General features: G+C 36.6%; 2 protein-coding genes across 2 annotated transcripts in view; one reads left to right on the forward strand and one right to left on the reverse strand.

The window, feature by feature from the left end:
- foxo1b (forkhead box O1 b) overlaps positions 1 to 3,075 on the reverse strand; it is a 28,420-nt gene extending 25,345 nt beyond the window's left edge. Inside the window, exon 1 of the mRNA XM_084400804.1 lies at positions 2,320 to 3,075. Within this exon, the coding sequence (XP_084256930.1) occupies positions 2,320 to 2,874 (555 nt within the window). The 5' untranslated portion in view covers positions 2,875 to 3,075. The remainder of the gene's footprint in view (positions 1 to 2,319) is intronic.
- A 1,290-nt stretch (positions 3,076 to 4,365) lies between these two features.
- On the forward strand, positions 4,366 to 11,536 carry vps26bl (vacuolar protein sorting 26 homolog B, like). The gene is made up of 6 exons (XM_084400916.1): positions 4,366 to 4,839; positions 6,086 to 6,242; positions 6,431 to 6,595; positions 6,754 to 6,929; positions 8,654 to 8,796; positions 8,979 to 11,536. Exons 1-6 carry the CDS (start codon positions 4,617 to 4,619, stop codon positions 9,111 to 9,113), a joined length of 999 nt encoding a protein of 332 aa, XP_084257042.1. The 5' UTR covers positions 4,366 to 4,616; the 3' UTR covers positions 9,114 to 11,536.
- Positions 11,537 to 14,839: the final 3,303 nt, after the last annotated feature.

Genomic DNA, 14,839 nt, shown 5'->3' on the forward strand with positions numbered 1-14,839 from the left:
TACATTCAAATGCATGGCTTGAACTAAAAAATACTGAACAAAAGAGATCAGTTTGCACACAGTTCTAGCTTATATTTGTCAATATACATTTACATTGTCAGATGCAGTTTTGACGTCTTTCAAACTTAACTTTGTCTTGTTGCAAATGATTCTGATTTAAATATGTCACCATGGTAAATGTATCCAACTGACAAACACATGAGGTTTTATCCCAATTCCAAATGTCTTAGCTAGCTTAGCTTTATAATGCGTGTTATAAAGTCAGAATTGTGAGATATAAACATGCAATTCTGAGAAAAGTCAGAATTGAACGTTTATTTCTCGCGTTTAGAATCTCGCAATTGCGACTTTATATCACGCAATTGATATAAATTGAAAGTTTATTTCTCGCAATTGTGAGATAAAAAGGTCGCAATTTTCTTTTAAAATATTTTATTCTGTGGTAGAAACAAGCTTCCATACGTATCTAAACTAATGTCCTGACTGGGCCAGCAAAAATAAATAAATAGCACCACAGCAAACCCCTTATTTTGGTGTTCAGGTTTTACTACGTTAATGGGACCGTCGCAGATGGGAATCTACTGGGAGAGGAAGCAGAATACTTTTCCAGTCTCAGGTATGTACACACTATGATGATAAAGATCAGTCAAAATAGTACAAACATCCAATGAGTGACTGGAATGCTGAAACTATGATGAGTCCAGACAATGTTTTGCCGTGGCGTGCAGAGCCAATGGTGGTGAGGAGGGGGCGGACCACACCTTTCAGGTAATTGTGTCTCCCTGTAATGACAGGTAATCCTGCCGGTATTTTTAGCTCAGTGATGGGAGGAGGCCCGTGTGACGGTAAGGATTTGTATTTCCATTTACGCACAGAACAAGCAAAGAAACAAAAGTGGCTTGTATGGAGGGGTGAATCAGAGACAGGAACAAGTGCTCTAGAGATAAATGACAGGTTGACAAAGACTCTTTCAACACTGAAACCACTCTCTGTTTGCTCCACCTCACTCATGGCAGCCCTCTTGGGACTCAAAATAGTCATCAGCCACCTTAAAGCACCTAAGAAGCTTTAAAAATGTGTCGTCACATCACCAAACTTACTACGTACCTCTGAATGAGTGCTAGTACAATAGGTCACATGACTACAACCAATGAAAATGACCACAGTCCCTCACATTACTAGATAAATTACTAAATTAAAGGGACAGTTCGCACAAAATATGTCATTATATACACTCACAAAAAGTATACACTTTAAATACTTTAATGGTCACTCTTTTCATGTTTATGATGCTTTTTAATGGTGGTTTTGCATCTTTTTTTAAGCTTGTAAGCTTCAGTACCAGCATGAAAAACTAATTTTCTATATTTGTGTTTCACAGAAACAACAAAAAAGGTCATATGGGGTTTTGAACGACATGGGGGTGATTTTTTTTTCTTTCTTTTTTTTTTTACATGAGCGTGTGCAAATTTGTAAGATCCATCATTTAACCCTCTCTGTACGTCAGGTTGACGGCAGAAAGACACACCACAAGCTTTTCGGTCCAGGAAATTAAACAACGATTAAACTGAACTGGCATCATGTGCAGCTGATACTGGGATGTTATGCATTCTTCTGAACACTGTGAGCTCTTTCGAGCCTCAAATTCCATAACAAACCGCATGTCATTTATTTGCTCTGAGAGGGAATCCACAACCATGCATTTGAGGGCTAATTGTTACTGTCGTATACTACACTAAACATTTTTTAGGGGCCTACATTGGAGAAAAAGTTACCTAAACATGGGTTTCATGTGGTAGGCTAGCACCTAAATTAGCTAGTCAAAAAACATCAGTCAAGTCAAAAAGATTTAACTGATTTAAATTCACCAAACAAAGCCTCTAAAATATAAGGTGGGCCAGACAGTTGTGGGTGGTTGCATGGGTTATTTTGGCCAGGGCCATCCAGGACAGGTAATAACAATTGCATAAGTCGGCTGAAATACACTTCCAAAAAAAAATAAAGAATTCTTAAAAAAATATTGTTAGATTTTTACATGAAATGATAAACAATACATAGGCTATAATGTAATCCCTTCAATTACTTTGCAACACACCAAAAGTGCTTTAAATGATTCATGCTTTGAGTTGACGATCTTATCATTAAAAAATTTAATAATTTAATGGACACTTAACATCAAATGGATGCTTTCAGTGTACAAAATACTTTTATAGATGCGAGTGTGTGTTTAAATCTCATGAAGTATTCTGGACTTATGCACATCTGAGGTTCCAATGCTACTTTTAATCACGTTTCTGCTTGGCCTCGGTGAGCCATTACCTTCCAGCCGGCTGAGCTGTTGCTGTCGCCCTTATCTTTGAAGTAAGGCACGCTCTTCACCATCCACTCGTAGATCTGAGACAGGGTGAGCCGCTTCTCGGGGGAGCTCTCGATCGCCTTGGTGATGAGATCAGCGTATGACATATTCCCCCACGCGTTCCTACGAGACGAGCTGCTCTTCCTCTGGGCCGCTGCAGGGCTGGAGCTGCTGGCAGGGGCGGGGAGCGGCGGCACCTGTTGCGGGTGCGTCAGCTGGGGATTCGGCTGCTGGGGATGCTGTTGCTGGGGATGAACGCAGGTGTCCTGGCAGTGGAAGTCGTTCAAAAGGACGGGTTTCTCCTCCTGGTAGTCCTCGGTCTCTTCTAGTAAACTTAGGCTGTTAATAAAGTCCACGATACCTTGCTCCTGCTTGACGGACGGTGCCGGGGAGGACGTGTTCGAGCTCCCCGGCTCGCTGAATTCCGGTCGGTGCAGCGGCCAGGTGCATGAGCGCGGACGGGAGAGAGGCTCGAAATCCGGGTCGATGTCAACCAGCTGTTGCTGCGCTTCTGCCATCCCAAAATCAAACCCAAGTCAGCTGACTGTCCTTAAACAGATGATAAGTGCAGTGAAGATTTTGTCTAGTTTGCTAACACTAACAATCGCACATGATCATATCTGACTGACAATTAAGCCCTATGTCTGATAGCACTGTATAACTCAGCGATGTGTGAATCGTACCATGCCTAGCGCGGTTTTAAATGAAATGACTGTTATGAAGCGCTTTCAGGGAGCAGCGCGTTTTAGAGTAGAGTGACCTGGCCACGCCCACAGCGGGAGTGAGAGCCGTGTCAGCCAATCACAAGCACGTATTCAAAAGGTAAACAGAGATTACGTTTGCATAACCCACGCTACTCCTGTTTATCCCTATGGCAGGCTGTTTCTACAAAGTACTATCTATTTTATGTTACTGTAATTAAGAATAATTCAATAGTGACAGTATCTATTTTCAATTTCACTAGGCTATAACTATAGCATATGTTCATTAGATGCACTTATTTCTAGTGATTAGTTAGTCATTATGTATCCATTCCAGATAGATATAGTAGTATCTCCCAGTTGTTAATAGAAACATTTCTTATCTCACTAGTTCACTAGTTAAGAAGTGAATAGTTGATATCTGAGCAACATATCCCCATTTGATTCAGTGGCAAAAAATTAGCAATATGTTACCAGTAACAGTGGGATAGATACTTGTCATTATCGGCAAAGGAATAAGTACTAGTAGCCAATCAAATAAATAAGTACTAGTGACTAACCAAATAGATCTGGGAATAATATAGTTGTTAGTGAAATTGAAAAAGATACAAGTTAGAATTGGATTATTTACTTGTTATTAAAATACTAGTATTATTACCTACTAGTAACAAAAATAGATATTAGTTTTAAATAAATGTTAAAATGGCTTTTCCTAAATTTCAGTTAAACAGGGTTTACAGAGGATTATGACTGCCATGAAATAATTTGACCACAGTTTAACTTTCCATTCACATTTTAGTTGTATAATATCAAATAATCACCAGTTTAATATATTTTGTTAATAGGCTTTGAAAGCAGTCCTTTCATCAAGATTTAAAAAGCAGAGTGGAGTGAGATTTATAAACCATTTGGCACTTATTCGCCTGTCAAACAGTCTATTTACTGTATCTTGTTGGACTTCCTATATTTGTACTAAGATGCTTTGTTTTCAACGAAGCATACATGTGGCAAAGTCAAATGTGAGTGTGTGTGTGTGTGTGTAACCGGTGCTCATGCAGAGCCTATCAAAGTTACTCACTAGAGGGAGACATTAACTAGCCTACATGGCAGTGACACCAAGTTTTAAATATTACACAAGTTATTAAATAACATTTTGTGTGCACCAAATTATTAAAAAACTAAAAGCATTTAAATCCTCAATACAATTAATCATTCGTACAATTGCCCTTTAATAAATTAAATTCCATTATGTTACATTTGATTTCAATAGTCTCTATAAGACTTTTATTTTGAAAAAAATATTTACGTGGACTATCCCGGAAGTAAAATCATTTCTGAAGCTTGTGTCTGTTTGTACATTGCTGAAAATCCTCCGCAGGTAGTAATACAGGAGCCATATGAAGAGTTAGCACAATTTAATCTTGAACAGTCTATTATAAACGTACATGCATTGCAGAATATAAAGCAGCTAGCTTGTAAAGAGGACGCAATTGTATTGATGTGGAATTGGACCAGGTGTTAGAATACAAAAGGATTCCAGTCCAGCACAAGGTGTCGGGATGAGCTTCTTCAGTTTCGGACAAAGTGCTGAAATTGACGTAGTTTTAAATGATGCCGAGACGAGAAAAAAGGCCGAGCACAAAACAGAGGACGGGAAAAAGGACAAATACTTTCTGTTTTACGACGGGGAGACAGTCTCTGGGAAAGTCAATGTAACCCTGAAAAACCCAGGGAAGAGGCTCGAGCATCAAGGGATCAAAATAGAATTTATCGGGCAAATCGGTAAGTGCAACGTAATATGAACGAGCGATGCCTGATGACGTAACGAATGTGCTGTAATGTTACCGCTCAATACAACATTTACATGTTGCTTTTGTTTGCTTGTTTTTTTTCTTCCATGTAAGTTTAATAAAGGGGACTCAGACTGAAGCATTAAAAATGCTGAAGTGTCAAATTACAAAAACCTTGTCTCGTGACATATGACACATTAACGATGGTTGATTCGTGATCGAATCGTTCTTTCGAGTTGAATATTTTCAGTGATTCAAACGAACCGGTTCACAAAACAGGTCTTAATGATTCCTTCACGATTTTGGACCGAATCGTTCTGAAATCGCTCTTCGAAATCTTTATTCTAAAGGAAAAGATTAAACACTACTAGTATGCTATTCTGCATTCATCCAACAACTCTTTGCTCACCAACCTGTTGATCTGAGCACCGTCCTGTTTAGGCATTTTCCATAATTAATCGAGAACCGTTGAGGCGAATAGATTTTTTATAGCCAAAAAAACAGCAATGTTACAAATAAATAGTTAAAGAAATAGTATTAACAGTTTTCAGCTAAGAAAAGTAAATGAAATTTTGTTTTATTTAATGTATTTGCAAATTATATTTAAGTTCTAAATAAATAGCACAATATTAGCTGAATCATGAATACAAAAAAAATCGTTACATTTTCGTTACATACAAAATAAAGAAACACCCTTATAATTAAACCCCATTATGAGCAGCAATATGTGCTACTTATAAAATAATCGTTGAATTGCTTTTCAACCTGTTCTTTGAATCTGATAGTTCAAAAGAACCGATTCTCCGAAGTGAGTCGACTTCCTATCTCTAGTAAAAATAAGGCGGTATAGAACCACACCTCTGGATGCTTGCCACAAGCAATGGATCCTGTTTTATTTTCAGAAATGAACAGTTCCCCTAAACCATGATTGTTACTCTTTGTTCTAAGTTAGCGCTCTATTTAAAGCCATACAGTATATACCCTTGAAGCATCACAAAGAAATGTCAAGTAACTTGGATGTATAGAAAATGTCAAATGTTTTCCCTGATGTGATATTTATACATCCTGATATTTATTGTATTTTAAAGGGTTAATTCACCCAAACATTTGCTCACCCTCATGTTGTTCCAAACCTAACAAACTCAAACCATTAAAGAATTGTTCTAATTTGAACAAAATATGCAAACTTATTAAGAAATCACATTTTCTCTCCTGTGTCATCTTCACTTTCCTTGTAGAATTGTACTATGACAGAGGAAACCATCATGAGTTTGTCTCTCTGGTAAAGGATTTAGCTCGACCTGGAGAAATGGCTCAATCTCAGACCTTTGATTTTGAGTTCACACATGTGGAGAAACCGTACGAGTCCTACACAGGCCAGAATGTAAAACTACGGTATGTGTTCCTGTCATTGTGAAGTTCATTAAAGATTGTGTATTTGAGCTTACACAATATGTTGTACATTTATTTGATAGACTTTATATATATATATATATATATATATATACATATACACTCAAACTCATTATATATATAATATATTATTATATTATTTTATTATAAACTCTAATTTTTTCCCTCAGCTATTTCCTGCGGGCAACCATCAGCAGGAGACTGAATGACATCTGCAAAGAGATGGACATCGTAGTGCACACACTCAGTACATATCCAGAACTCAACTCCTCCATAAAGATGGAAGTGGGAATTGAGGACTGTCTGCACATTGAGTTTGAGTACAACAAGTCGAAGTAAGTCTGAAAAACAGCCAGAGGATGGGAGGTTTTTATGGCTTAGATGATTTGTAAATGTTAAAATAGTTCAATAAAATTAAAATTTGTCACGTATTGATATATTTTTTTGCATTTTCCCCTGTTTCTTTCCCTCCTAAAAATCTTGAAAATGTCAGGTATCATCTGAAAGATGTGATTGTGGGGAAGATCTATTTCCTATTGGTGCGAATTAAGATCAAACACATGGAAATTGATATTATTAAACGGGAGACAACAGGGACAGGGCCAAATGTGTACCATGAAAATGACACCATTGCAAAATACGAGATTATGGATGGAGCACCTGTTCGAGGTATGAAACAATTCTTAAAGTAATAGATCACACAAACATTTTTTTATCCCATAATTTACTCATCGTCAAGCTATCCTAGGTGTATATGACTTTCTTCTTTCAGCCGAACACAATTGGAGTTATAAATAATATCCTGGCTCTTCACAGTTTTGTAATGGCATTGAATAGTGCCCGAGCTTTTAAAGCTCCAAAAAGAGCATTCATCCATCAAAAAAGTAATCCATACAAATCCAAGGGGTTAATAAATGCCTTCTGAAGCGAAGCGATTGGTTTTTGTAAGAAAAATCTCCATATTTAAAACTTTATAAACTATAATCACTGGCTTTCAGCAATGGCCGTATGCGCGTTCACAAGAGAGTTTTTTTTCTTACAAAAACCCATCTCTTGGCTTCAGAAGGCATTTTTTAAAGGGATAGTTCTCCCAAAAATGAAAATTCTGTAATTATTTACTCACCCTCAAGTTGTTCCAAATCTGTAGACATTTTTTTGTTCTGCTGAACACAAAGGAATGTATTTTGAAAAATATGGGTAACCAGACAATTGTGCGGCACCATTGACTTCCGTGGTATATATAAAAAATCAGAATAAACCCAAAATTTGGTTACCCATATTCTTCAAAATATCAATAAGATTGGGTTCAGCAGAACAAAGAAATATATACAGGTTTGGAACAACTTGAGGGTGAGTAAATGATGACAGAATTTTCATTTTTGGGTGAACTATCCCTTTAACCCACTGGAGTAGTGTATGGATTACTTTTATGATGGATGGATGCGCTTTTTGAAGCTTCAAAAACTCGGGCACTATTCAATGCCATTACAATACTGGGAAGAGTCAGGATACTATTTAATATAACTCCGATTTGACTCTGTGTTCGGCTGAAAGAAGGAAGTCATATACACCTAGGATGGCTTGAGGGTGAGTAAATTATGGGATAATTTTCATTTTTGGGTGAACCTTTCCTTTGACACCTCCTGATGGTCACTTATATTTATAAAGATGAAGTTTCTGCTGGATCAAACGTGCAGTAAGCAATTTCTGAGAAACGATGTTGAAAGTGGATTGGACCGAGCACCACAACACACTTGTAGCCAATCAGCAGTAGGGGGCATTTACACTCATGATGGGGGGGAGGAGAGAGGGAGATTGGAAGAAAGACTGTAGAAAGAGAGATGGCTGAGAGACATTACAAAAAAAAAAAGTTCAGAGGAATATTATGGGAAAAAGAAGGGGCTATGATTAGGCAAGAGCTTTAGGACCCACATTAAAATTAGAAAAGCTTTCCAGCGCTGGAGAGACGGAAGCGGGAAGACCTGAAAACGGATGCAGAGGCTGCGTTGTTTCTGCTTCATACGTGAGTAACATTGGTTTTGCCAAGATATGCTGTTTGTAATGTTAGCTATAGAAACAGGACAGTTTTGAGTTTCATTGTTTGTCTGCGACTAGCAACCAACTCTTGCTTGTATAGAGGTAATTTGTTCCTGTTCATTTGTTTGTTCTTTTCGTTCCTATTTTGCTTCGCTTCAGCTATGATGAAGGACATCCACTCTTGCATTGGGTGTATTTGCATTTTGAGGGCGGCGCAATGAAGGGAGGGGTGTGTTTGATTTCAAATATCAAGTGTTTCTCAGAAACCGCTTACTGCACCTTTAATGTGAAGCATGTTTACAACTGACTTGAAATGAAGTATACTGAATTAGAATTTTTATCTTTAATGGCTTTAGGTGAATCCATCCCCATCCGTCTTTTTCTGGCTGGGTACGAGATGACGCCCACCATGAGGGACATTAATAAGAAATTCTCTGTTCGTTATTACCTGAATCTGGTACTAATTGATGAAGAAGAGCGACGTTACTTCAAACAACAGGTTGGTGTTAAATAAATGAAAAATAGGAAAGTAAATATGAAACAATTAGTCCACAAGTTATGCATTTTGTGTTTAAGGATTCATACTTGTTTCCCTAGCAATGGTGAAATAATCATTAATTGTTCAGAACATGATCTATTTTGTGTGTTGTTATTTATTTATCATCCTTTGTGGATTCATAGGAGATTACACTATGGAGGAAGGGAGACATTGTGAGGAAGAGCATGTCCCATCAGGCTGCCATCGCCTCCCAGCGCTTCGAAGGCTCGGCAAGCTCAGAGAAAGCACTCTCTCAAGCTAAAGAGGACAGCAACTGAACCTAACCATGTCAGCTAATCATCTCATGTGTGTATGTGTTAGAGAGAGAGTGTGTGTATGGATTTAAAGAAGGCATGTGCTCCCAAAATAGATTGAGCAACGTAAACATGATATTTCGCATTCCTAAACATTACAGTTTATGATCAACAAGTTCTTAAGTAGCTTTTAAAAAAGGGATGAATGTGAAAAGCAAAAACACTGACTCCAAAAAACACGATTTGATATTTACAAATTCTTCCTGGCGGTTCCTCTGAGATTGTTTACTTTTTTTGTCCGCCACCCTGGAATTAATTGATTTATTGACCGTATATTTAATTGAAGCATTTCAGCTGTCCATCTAGACAACACAAACACATTCCATCTCTATCTTCCTTTACCAGCCTTTTTAAAATTCTGTATTGAATGTTTTGTTATTGTAGATTTCTTCTTTCATAACATATACATTGCATACAGTGTTCAGTTTCTGTTTTCTAATGAAATGGTATTTAACTAATTCATATTTTTAGTGATTTTTCTTTTTATATATACAGTATGCTTACCAATACATGCCTTTTTACGTTTTGTTGCCATTCCCGAAGATAAATTATAAGCACTTCAGGGTTTTTGCCAATGTGATTTTAGTGTCTCAGGAGGAACCCTAAACTCCATATCAGCCTCAAATTAATCACACATTTCTGTTTAGATTCAGCTAACAAACCAAATTAATTTCCCTACAAGTATGTAGCTGAACTGAAATGCACCTGCATTTTATTTTAATTTTAAAGTCTGTTGGTTTGTATTGACATAATAATACTTTAACAAGCTCCTTGCCATGTTTTAAAATGTAGATAAAAAAAAAAAAAGAAGAATTTAATTCAGTATTATTGCTGTTATGGTTTGGTTATGGGAAACCAAAATGTTTGACGTTGTCGGTTGAAATTTCTTGGGTAACACTTTACAATAAGGTTAACTATTGAACAACCTTATTTTAAAGTGTCACTGCGTTGTCACAGGCTGTTTTGAGGTTTAATGTTCTTTAATTCCTGTCAGTGAATAATTTCTAGAACTCAAGAGGCATTAATGTCTCCATTAATGGCATTAATTTTTGTTCTATTTTTTTCCAACACTGAAGATCAGCTCTCATATTACATGTCATTGCTCTAACCTTTTACTAACCAATATATGACCTGCAATCTTTGACCATACCAGTGCAACTTAGCAAATGCTGATAAAGTGATCAGGATGAAGCAGAAGTATAAGGCGCAGTATAAGGGATGCATGTCCTGGAAGTGATTGCACACCCATTTTGAAATTGCAGGCTCATAGACCTCAGTCAGGGTAGTGCTATATTAAATTCTTGACAGCAATGAAAATAGGGTGTGAGGGATAGAATTACAGTGCGTTCAATGAATTGTACTGTTGTTTAATATCAATACGATTGTTCGGCTGACAAAATGTCTTGATCTAATACCTTTAGACAGTGCATGCAATTGTAAAGACTGTAAATCTATCCCTCACAGCCTTCACCTGCGTTCAATTTAATATGGCTTCTAACTTTACCATGGTTTATTACGGCTGCCTTTCAGAGCAGTGCTTTGTTGATGGCTCTCACAGTTGTGATTATTTCTTGTCATGTTAGGACCGTTGGGGGCGTTTATCCGTCCGAAAAACCAGGATGAATCATCTCATCTCCTTCTTTGAGACTGCAATTTCACAATATTGGTCTTTTGTTAGTACTTCCATTCACTAAAGTAAGAAAATAAAAGATCCTTGTGTCAGGGAATGAATATAAACTGAGATCTAGATCTGAAAAATGATTGTGACATACTGATCGAACACACTAGGCTCTGAATATTGTTTGCTAAAATGCCTTTTTTTTTTATATGGCATGTAAAAGAACCCTTGCTTTTGGTGTCAAACGAAAACATGACAAGGCCTGTCACTGAGGACTAAAGCTCACGTTTTGATGTGTACAGTAAGTGATACCTCTGCTGTCTGTTTCACAAATCTAAAGCATCTCTTTGCTGAATACTCATGGCTCTATGTGCCAGACTGTGTTTACTGACTTCATGTATATGATTTAAAAATTAGCACTGTGTATCCTTTCAAAACTAAGGAACCAAGAATTAATTGTTTCTTAACTTTCTTTACATTTATCATTGTGCAAAAAAAAGTGCTGCTTAAAACGGCATTAGATAACCATATTTCTATATTAATATTATGTATGTACAGTATATATTTACAGAATTGTAAGTATATGATTTAGAAATCACTCTAAGGTACTAGCAGAGTTTACAAAAGGGATTCTAGAAGATTCTAGATCTGTGCTAATGTCATACAGGAGTGCAGAGCACACATGTGATCTAAATGCTCTTTCAGTACTTGTGCTGTATATGAAATTTGTTTTTACTCTGATTCCTCTGAAAAAACTTTTCCCTCATAGAAACTTCCAGTGTGTCACGTGTCCTCATTTCACCAGCAATGGCATTTAGTTAGGGAAAATAAGGTGTGTAAAATGAAACTGTCTAATTCCCCAAATAAATGGGGAAAATAACATGTTTTGAGGGTAATTGGGTATCTAAATGGTTAATATCAGTCAGCAGTGGCACTTGATAACCCCTAGAGGGCAGACTCACACCTCATTTGACTAGTCAGCACTTTATAGCCATTTTGATGAGAAAAGCATTAAAACGTATATATTTGACTGGCCACATTTTTTAATTAATCAATGTATCATGGTTTCTGTAAAAAAAAAAACAGTTAAGCAGCACAACTGTTTTCAAAATTATTAATAATAAGAAATGTTTCTTGCAGTACCAAATCAACATATTAGAATGATCTCTGAAGGATCATGTGACACTGAAGACTGGAGTGATGATGCTGAAAATTCAGCTTTGCCATCATAGGACAGGAATATATTACATTTTAAAATAAATTCAAATCAAAAACAGTTGTTTTAAATTGTAATAACAAGTTACAATTTATAGTAACTTGACAAGTATAAAGGAAGATCCTCTAGCCGACGAGTTTTCAACAGTGCTCTGGCTTTGAGGAGATTATGTTATTGATCGTCTGGCCGTGGTGCTGACAGCTGTGTTTTCCAAGTGAATTCTGAAGCAGAGAAGAGAAACCTGGATGAGTATTGATCATAGCTGAAGTCCTCTTTCTCTACATCTGCAGAATTCAAGCCCATACACTCTAATGAGGCCTGAGGAGAAATAACAAGCCTTTGTGTTCAAATCCTGAACTGAATCTGTCACACAATATATAGAGTAGCCGTGCAGGAGACGTATTCCTCAGGGAGGCTGTTTTGTTCCTTGTGAGCAATAAAATCACTTTTCGTTTAGGAAAATTCAATCTAATTTCTAAACAATAAATAAAAAGGTTTAGGTTGAAATAATACTAGTGCAGTTGATTAATCGCAATTAATTGCATCAAACATAAATGTTTGTAAAAATAAATGTATATATATATATTTACAAACTTTTATGTTAGATGCGATTAATTGTGATTAATCGATTTGACAGCACTAAATAATATCAATAAATAATTAGTATTGCTATTACTGTTGCTATTGCTAATAATAACGATAAATTATTATTAACATCAAACTTTTAATAAATTATTGAATTTTTATGAATAAATATGTCAATTTCATTTAGTTTTCTGATTTTTTGTCAAAAGTGACAGTACAGTCTTGCCCTACTAAAGAACTGGAGGTTAATTTGGGCAGCATACGGTTGCTATCACAGCATAAATAGTAAATGCCAGCTGAAACAACATCTTAGCTCGTTAAATGAAGTGGCCAAATTATTCAGACCTCTTAGGCCTTCAGTGTTTGGAGGCGTGGAGCTAACGGGCCAGTTCCAATCCTTCACCAATAACCACAGCAACCGCTTCAAGCGCAATGCTCAGCTGCACAAACCCGGTTACCATGGCGATGGGGCCTCCGTCATCCCGAATCTTTTGACTGTATTGTGGAGGAGAGTTGCATCTGTGTGAGCAGGGGGAGTCTTGCACGGGAAATCAGGTCATTGTGTGTGTTTCTTTTTCTTTTTTAATTGCAGCTAATGTAATAAGGATGGAGAGTGAACTTTTAACATGAGGAATAGGATCATCTGTGACCTCATTTTTTAAATAAAGTATGATTATGAGTTGTTTTTTTTTAAAGAAAGACATCCCTGTTTTTGGTTTGGCAAGTGGAAGGGGCTTAATGATGGTTTTTGCATCGAAACCATGCAGCTTTGATGATAAAAAAAAAAAAGAGATTGTTTTATGATCTAAGCGTTTTGTAGTTATTGAATACATTAGACAATGATTGACACTCCCATATGAGATGATGTCATATTTGTCTTTGAGCTTTGCAGAATATTCCTCCCCCTTCATAAAGACCCACTACTGTGACTTTCTGCTCTCTCCTCCTTCATATTAACCATTAATGGACTCACATGGTTTGAAGTCTATTAGACAAAGCAGTGCCACATGCATACAGCCAACAAATGAACCAAACTGTATCACCATTTTCAAGCAGCCAGTAGTAATAATGCAAGTACACTTGCATTTGTATTTTAGTCACGCAGCTTCAAGCACAGAAACACATTTCTGAGTAAATCTGGCCACATGGAAAGGAAGCTTTACTATATAAGGACTGGACATCCTGTGATGTCTAAGCTCTATTAAGGCAGCGTGTGCCACCACTCTTGTTGTTTCCCACAGTCATCTGCTCAAAACTGTGAAAGCATTGTCTGTAATCCACAAAATCAGATGCTAATCCCTGGAATATGGCAAGCCAATTTTGAGCAGCTTGTATGCATGCAGACACACGCATGCAGGATAGCGTCTCTAACTGTATGGGTCTTTTTAAAGGCTGAGATGCCGATTAAGAGCCGTGAAGGATTAAGGGCAGCAGGGAGAGTGGGATAACACATAGGAGGTGTGTGTGTGACGTAGAGGGCGGATGGGCAATACGATGACTAAACTAAACTGACTCTTTATGCCCCATCAGGTCCTTTAAATCACAGTCTTTGTCTTTGCTGCATTTCTGTCTCTCTGACTCACTGGATGGCCAACAGAGTCAGACAAATCTTGGGGTCCAAAAGTCTGGGACCACATTGGCAATCTGTGATTGAATATCTAATATAAGATTTTCAAAAGTTGAAATAGGATGCAATTAAAATACAATAGAGGACAATACAGATGCCAATTATTTTCATGGTATGTTTGATAGATTATCAAAATTCTACACTATTTTACAAAATATAAATTACATATAAAAAACCTAAAAATATAATTTTTTAATTTTAATTGCTACAAGCAAAGTTGGGTATCATAACTTATAACGTACATTTAAGAAATGGATACTCATTTTGAGATTACAAAATATTACATTTAAAAGTACTATTAAGCAATTAGTGTTTTTAAAGATTAAGATGTGTAGATGATGAAAGAGTTAATCTAAATCTAAAATTAAGGGAAATGAGCACGTTAAATGCACACACACAAAAATTGGCCAATACAGATGTCAATAATTATTTTCATGTTATGTTTGATAACTGATAAATTGCAGATTATTATAATTCTATTTTGTCTAAATAAATTACAAATAAAACGCTAAAAACTCAAATATATTATTTTAATTGTGCACAATTAAAGGCACAAAACGGCAATAACCAATATTTTACTGATATAATGCGCATCCTTATTTAAACAAATAAATGTTGCCTTAAAATGAATAAAAACCTTTACA

The sequence above is a fragment of the Rutilus rutilus genome (assembly GCF_951802725.1).
Source record: "Rutilus rutilus genome assembly, chromosome: 25".
Classification (NCBI taxonomy): Eukaryota; Metazoa; Chordata; class Actinopteri; order Cypriniformes; family Leuciscidae; genus Rutilus; species Rutilus rutilus.

Bases quoted from the DNA above. Each gene is read 5' to 3' on its own strand.
- vps26bl (XM_084400916.1), top strand. From the start codon at position 4,617: ATGAGCTTCTTCAGTTTCGGACAAAGTGCTGAAATTGACGTAGTTTTA. The intron at 6,596-6,753 runs GTAAGTCTGAAA...TGAAAATGTCAG, and splicing joins TTTGAGTACAACAAGTCGAA to GTATCATCTGAAAGATGTGA. The intron at 8,797-8,978 runs GTTGGTGTTAAA...GTGGATTCATAG, and splicing joins GACGTTACTTCAAACAACAG to GAGATTACACTATGGAGGAA.